Source organism: Olea europaea, unplaced genomic scaffold (genome assembly GCF_002742605.1).
Source record: "Olea europaea var. sylvestris unplaced genomic scaffold, O_europaea_v1 scaffold870, whole genome shotgun sequence".
NCBI lineage: Eukaryota > Viridiplantae > Streptophyta > Magnoliopsida > Lamiales > Oleaceae > Olea > Olea europaea.
Genome location: NW_019267156.1, coordinates 90,009 through 96,925, shown reverse-complemented (window position 1 = coordinate 96,925; position 6,917 = coordinate 90,009). Strand labels below are relative to the sequence as shown.

Here is a 6,917-nt window from a genome sequence, read left to right as displayed (position 1 = left end):
AAAAAAAAAATATTTCACTCATTTTCATTTTAAAAAAATGGGACAATGGGTCCACGTCACGTGATATGTACAACGAGTGCTAATTATATTAATAATATAATTTTTTTGTGGCCAATGTGACAGACCAGGCTTGTTACCATGAGATGCACGAGGGAATCGATGTTCGTACAGAAATTATAAAAGGTCGTTTTATCAATAATATAATTTTTTACAAATATATTACATCTTAATTATATTTAATATCTTGTTTGAACCCCGTCAAAATTCGTGATACATTTTTCTCTCTTTTTTTAATTATATATTTTTCGATAAAATAATATTATATATAAATTAAAAAAATTCTTCTTTTTCAAACATACATTGTCCAAAAAAACATTATTTCAAAAATTATAACATCAAATAATGAGGCCAAATAGGAGCTAGATATCATTAACTTTTATTCATTATTACACTTATATTCTTAATTTTTCTTGATCACGTTCATATTTTGAACATTTTATTGATTAAAATTTTTTCTTCTTAATCATAATTTTTGCCCAAATATTGTTATCGCATTTTGAAATGAGGTTTAATTATTTAGTTGCATCATTGCATTATAATTTGTTTTCATTAAAAAAAAAGAAAAAAAAAAGGTTGAACCCCAATCTTGAGGGCCCCACCGCCTCGTTCCTGGAGTATTGTGCAAGAGGTAAATCGAAGGATGTGCCCCAATCGGCCAGAGAACAAAAGTTTGCCCGTACACTGGTACTCACAAAGAGTCCAATTTCATATCTCAGGAATCGAACCCTCACACTGCGGCTGTTAGCAAAGTTGAGACTACCACTACACTTATGTCCTTTACACCACTGGTTTATTTAAAAGTAAAATGGTCAAAGGTGTGTTTTTACTATTTATTAAGTGCCTGTCAAGCCCTAATTCTTTTTTGCCGAAATATATTTTGAAATATTATTTTAATGAAAAATGTATAATAAGGAAATTTTTTTGAAGAGAAATCATAATTGGGAACAATTTATTTTAGTTTAAGAATAAAAATGCAATATAAAAATGTTTGAGACATAAATGTGACAAATTAAACTAATTGACAGTTTACCCTTTTTTAAAAATCAACCCACCATATCGTAGAAATCATTATTTAACAAATTGAAAAAGTGCAAGTTAGAGAAGGAGACGAATCGAAAATCCCATGAAAAAGAATATAAGTACAAGATACCTTAAATCGAATCTAATAAGGATTCGGAAAAAAAGGTAACCAAAACTAATAAAAATAACCTCTATAAATCGATTACTAGTAAGTAAGTCCAATGTTTGAATCTTCTTTTGATAAAGAGATGTGCAAAATAAAATCTTCACTCAAGGAAAGTCGACGAGAGTCATTGCAAATGATGAAACATCAATACTTGTCCATGGGGTGTTTTCGCAACTTCATCTTCACATCCAACAAGATTGCCTTCTTTTTCAAAAGATAAAGTTCCCACATTTTCTAACAATCGAGGAGGCAAGTGGTACATTGTAAAGTCGAGGTGGAAAGCTTCCCTTGTTTGGTATCAATTTAAGTTAAAATTAATAATTAATTTTAATCGCATATTTTATGAGTCCCACAATCACACATTCCATTAATTTCTATCAAAATTTACTAAAAAAAAGATTTTAATCCTACGAAACATAGTACAGGGATTTTAAATATATTTGCATAACGAAATTAAAAATTAAAAATGAGACAAGTAATTAGCCAATAGGCTGTCCTTGTTTGTTTATCAATAGGCAAGAAAATAAGTTATGAAATAGCCAATTTGAATTTACATATAAATATTTCAATAATTCTGCACGTCCAGAATTATTCCAACGGAAGAAAAATAGGATACTCATATGGGGTGGGGGCCCTGTGAGTTTTATACTGGAGACAAAAAAACACTACCAACCCATGCATGTGTGTGTGTTTTGAATTCTTGTATAAATTCTGTTCAATAATCTTTGTACCTATAGCAATACTTTAAATATTTTTTTGTAAGAATGTTTGATTTAGCTCTTGTTTGAATCCCATTTTTGTGAAGAAAATGAATTTTTGAATAGTGTATTGATGAGAAATGTGTGGTTGACAAATAAGGAAAAGTTTTTTATTTGCATATAATATTATTTTATTAAAAATATGTGATTGAAATGATGTCAAATCACTGTTAAAGAATGTATTTTGATTGAAAAATGGGGTTTAAACATGGGCTTAAAATGAGTTTAATAAAAAATAATTTTAAAATAATGATTGACAAACAGGTACAAAGTTCGGTGCAATGAATTAAAAATATGACAAATGCTTTAAGGGCTCACAATATTTTCCCGAATTTCTTCCATAAAATCTGTCCACGTACCATTACTGCCTACTGGAAGATAAGCGACGCTGTACGAACATATTGTCATCTCAAACGTCATGCATTCGCCTCTTCCTATTTAAATATTGCCAAATCCCCAATGCTATGTACCACTACTCATTTCTAGTCAAGATTATAGAAGATCTGCTGCAATAATATTTTTATTATTATACCTCACACACTGCCAGAAAATGGTTCGTCCTCACGTCCTCCTCGTAACCTTTCCTGCACAAGGGCATCTCAATCCACTGCTTACATTTGCCAAGACCCTTGTCAGAAATGGCATTGAAGTTACCTTTTCAACTGGTTTATATGCCCAGCAACGGATAGCCAAAGCTGCCGGCGATGTCACCAACGACATTACTTTTACGGCATTCTCTGATGATGGGTGCAAACCCAGTGAAGATCACGATCAATACATGAAAGAGATCAGAAATCGCAGTTCCAACACTATAAGGAAAACGATTCTCAGCAGTGCCGAGCAAGGCCGTCCAGTTACGTGCCTAGTTTATAGTCTCCTGCTTCCATGGGCTGCAGCGGTGGCACGTGAAATGCATGTCCCGAGTGCTCTTCTGTGGATTCAGCCAACAACTGTGTTGGATATATACTACTATTATTTCAATGGCTATGGTGAAGAAATCACTAATTCGTCGGATGATCCTTCCTGGAAAATCCAGCTTCCTAGACTTCCATTGCTAGCTAAACGTGATCTTCCCTCCTTTGTGCTTCCTCCGAGCAGCGATCACAAAGTTTTTGCGGTTTCTACGTGTAAAGAGCATCTAGAAACATTAGATGCAGAAACAAAGCCAAAAGTTCTTGTGAATTCATTTGATGCGCTAGAGCCTGATGCACTTAAGGCGATTGAACATTACGAGTTAATCGGGATTGGACCCTTAATTCCTTCTGCATTCTTGGGTGGTGAAGATCCGTCTGATAAGTCTATTGGTGGTGATCTTTTTCATCAATCAGAGGATTATGTGCAATGGTTGAACTCCAAGCCCGATTCTTCTGTTGTTTATCTGTCATTTGGGACTATTCTGAGGCTCCCGAAAGTTCAACTTGAGGAGATTGCTAAAGGATTACTCGAGTGTGGCCGACCCTTTCTGTGGGTCATTCGAGTAAAAGAAAACCCAGAAGAAGAAAAAGATGACGATAAACTAAGTTGTCTAGTAGAATTGGAAAAACTGGGAAAAATAGTACCATGGTGTTCCCAACTCGATGTCCTAACACACCCCTCGGTGGGTTGTTTCGTGACACATTGTGGATGGAATTCGACATTGGAATGTATATCATGTGGTGTTCCCATGGTGGCCTTTCCATTCTGGGCTGATCAAGGGACTAATGCGAGGCTGATACAAGATGTGTGGAGGACAGGCCTAAGAGTGAAACCCAGAGAAGATGGCACCGTTGAGAGCGACGAGATCAAGAGGTGCATTGAAACAATAATGGACGACGGAGAAAAATGTCGAGAATTGAGGGAGAATGCTAGGAAATGGAAAAATACTGCAAGAGAAGCTATGCAGGAGGATGGATCTTCCACTAAGAACTTGAAGGCTTTTGTTCAGGAACTTGGAGATTTTCACTAGGAGGTGATGCTGAAGATTGAAGTCTGATTCTTATTTGAACCGTACTGTTCTTGAACCCTGCTGTTTGAACACGAACAGGTTTACTGTTATTATTATTTAAGTATTTCTTCATTTAATTAAGAAGGGTCTTTGACAGTAACGGTTTATATTTTAAGTTGAATTATTTAAGCATTGTTATGATTTTGATCGTCTTTTTTGTGATTATTGAATATAAAGACTCTTAAAGACGATTTCTTCAAACATTCTCAATTCGATGTTTGCATCAAATTTTGTGGTCATTTTCATTTAGCTTCATCTGTCTTTTTATTTTGTACAGATTCCGTGCTACAGTGCGTAACAAAAATGTGCTGGATAATGTAGGTTCATATTTGGCCTTATTTCATAAAATTCATTTTTAATGTGATTTTCATAATTCTTATTAATTTTTTGAGGAATTGCAATTCTTATGGGTTAGGTGGGAAAATGGGTTTTCCAACTTTAATTTTATTTATTTATTTATTTTTATTTTTTTGACCATGGAAATAAATTTTATCTACAATTGTAATACATTTAACTTTTTTAATTGACAATTTTCATGAAAAATAAAGTCTAATGAACATAAAAAGATCCAAAATTTCAAAATATTTTCAGGTGAAAAATTATACAAATTAAATTATTTAATTGACAATTCTCAGTAAAATAAATTTTAGGCAATTCAATTTCTTGATGTTCGTTTTCTTTCCATCCAAATTTCATTCTTACGATGAAACGAACCCTCGAAGAAAGTGAGAATTCATCGAGAAAGAAGAAAGCAATGTCTACCGGAGAAAAAAAAAAAAAAGAAAAAGAAAAAGAAAGAAACGAAAAATAAAAATAAAAATAAAGAAACAGTCTTCTGAGAGATGGCAACATCATATTCGATTCAATATGCATAAGTTAAAAATTAGAGAAAAATACAAGTCATTAGTTCACTTGCTTGAGAGAATATTTATCATGAGTACGAGATATTATTATCAAGTGATATAAAAGTTGTCCAAAGTTATAATTGTTCGGCAAAATTGTCACTTTATGTCATTTATTCGATGTTGATCCTAAATTATCATGAATTTTGGACCAATAAATTCATTTTTCCATTAAAATGTGAAAATTTAATTTAATTTTATTATCTATTAATATATAAAAATAGCGATTAAATACGTATAAATACATCAATAGTCTACACATATCTATATATGTAAGGGTTTGTTTGGGAGCGATTCTTTCACTCAAAAAATTGATTTTTTGATCGTTATTTTACTATTTCAGCCTTCATATTTGATTTCTTCTCTCACAGGTGAACCCCACTTTTCACTTAACGGTCAAAAAATCAATTCTCAAAATCACTCCCAAACAGACTCTAAATCTGATTGTATTTGACATTATTAATATAATTTAGATTATATATGTAAAAAGCCAATATGTAATAAATGTGATAAATTACGCTCCATGTTATTTAACTAGAACACAATTTTAGATGGTATTAACTGATATGATTAAGGAAAGGTAAATTTAAATTATTCTTTTAATTATATATCTTATTTAATGTCATATTAGTATCACTTAAATTGATATTTTAATACTAATGATACTACATAGCATTATTATTTTAAGAAATAGTACATCCACCCTAATTGACGGCTAGTGATCCAAACCAAGTAATTTTTTAAAAATATTTACTTTCCTAAACTAGAAATTTTGAAAATTAAAACTTCCTAAAATTAGAACTCACTTCATAAATAAAAAAATTTCCCTAAAATGATAGTATCCATAATAGCATAAGCATTCTATAAGTAAAATAATTTCCATAAATAGCTAGTAATGGCGATCGATCAGAATAGTTTGTCAACTCGGCTCGAAAAGCTCAACCTATGAGTGGCTCGAGCTCGTTTAGAGAGCATTAGCCGAAAGTGTTCGCGCTAGCCAGCTCATGAGCTCTCCCACAAGCTGCTCAAATGAGCAGCTCGTGACTCGCTCATAATCTTTTGATCACTTTTAAAGTTTGTGACTATCTTTTTCTCTCCATATATATATATAATACCTCCAAACCATTTTTTCTCAAATCTCAATCCTTTCTCTCTCTCAATTTACAATTAATCAATTATATAATATTATTTATATTACAATAGAAAATGGATTCTTTGTTTTTCAAATGGTTGATTTTTTTTTAAAAAAAAAAAAAGGTACACATAACAAATTATTCATATACAATTTTAACTCCCTCTACTTAAAAGTAACTGATCGTAAGTCCAGATAAAAAAGAGAAGAGTTTTCATAAAATAACAACAATAATAATAATAGAAACATTTCAAATCTAATTACAAATTTTCAAATCTCAATTGCCAAATATCGGATGATTGAGTCAATAATCTTTCTTCTGCAAGTCTTTTTCTTAAAACGTACGTGTAACCATTATCGGACCTACTCATGGTCCTTGGGGCTCAAGTGACCTACCAACTTCTAGATTTTTTTCCCCTCGATTTTAAAGCCAAAAATAAGAATTGGGCACAATGGTAGTTGGGATTTTTTATTATAATAAAGTTATAGCGATGACTCAACAATTGAGAGAGTGAGAGTTGAGATTATTTTGTTATTTGTGATATTTAATTTGAAGTTTCTTTGGAAATTAGCATTCATCATATATGCGAGATTAATTGAAATTTTTTGAGAATTGTTATTTATCATATATATGAAATATGTGAATTTGTAATAGTGATCACTTTTAGTGTTCTTGTAGAATAAATAATTTTTAGTAATTTTTTAATAAGCTTGATTGTGCCCTCATTAACTTCAAATGTTTGCATCCGCCGCTATGTATAACTGTGTTTACTTGCTTCATTCTCCATAGTTGATTGCATGAAGAATGAAGCAGATAAACATATACTTCTTAAGAAAAAAAGTTCGCAGAACAAAAAATCCTGACTCAATTATATGAAATCGAAAATGAAAAAGA

At 31.7% G+C, this 6,917-nt stretch overlaps 1 protein-coding gene across 1 annotated transcript; it reads left to right on the top strand.

Annotated features, from left to right (window-relative positions):
* The first annotated feature begins 2,402 nt into the window (after positions 1 to 2,402).
* LOC111392019 (crocetin glucosyltransferase, chloroplastic-like) lies at positions 2,403 to 4,198 on the top strand. The gene has a single exon (XM_023017306.1). It carries the CDS (start codon positions 2,555 to 2,557, stop codon positions 3,947 to 3,949), a length of 1,395 nt encoding a protein of 464 aa, XP_022873074.1. The 5' UTR covers positions 2,403 to 2,554; the 3' UTR covers positions 3,950 to 4,198.
* Positions 4,199 to 6,917: the final 2,719 nt, after the last annotated feature.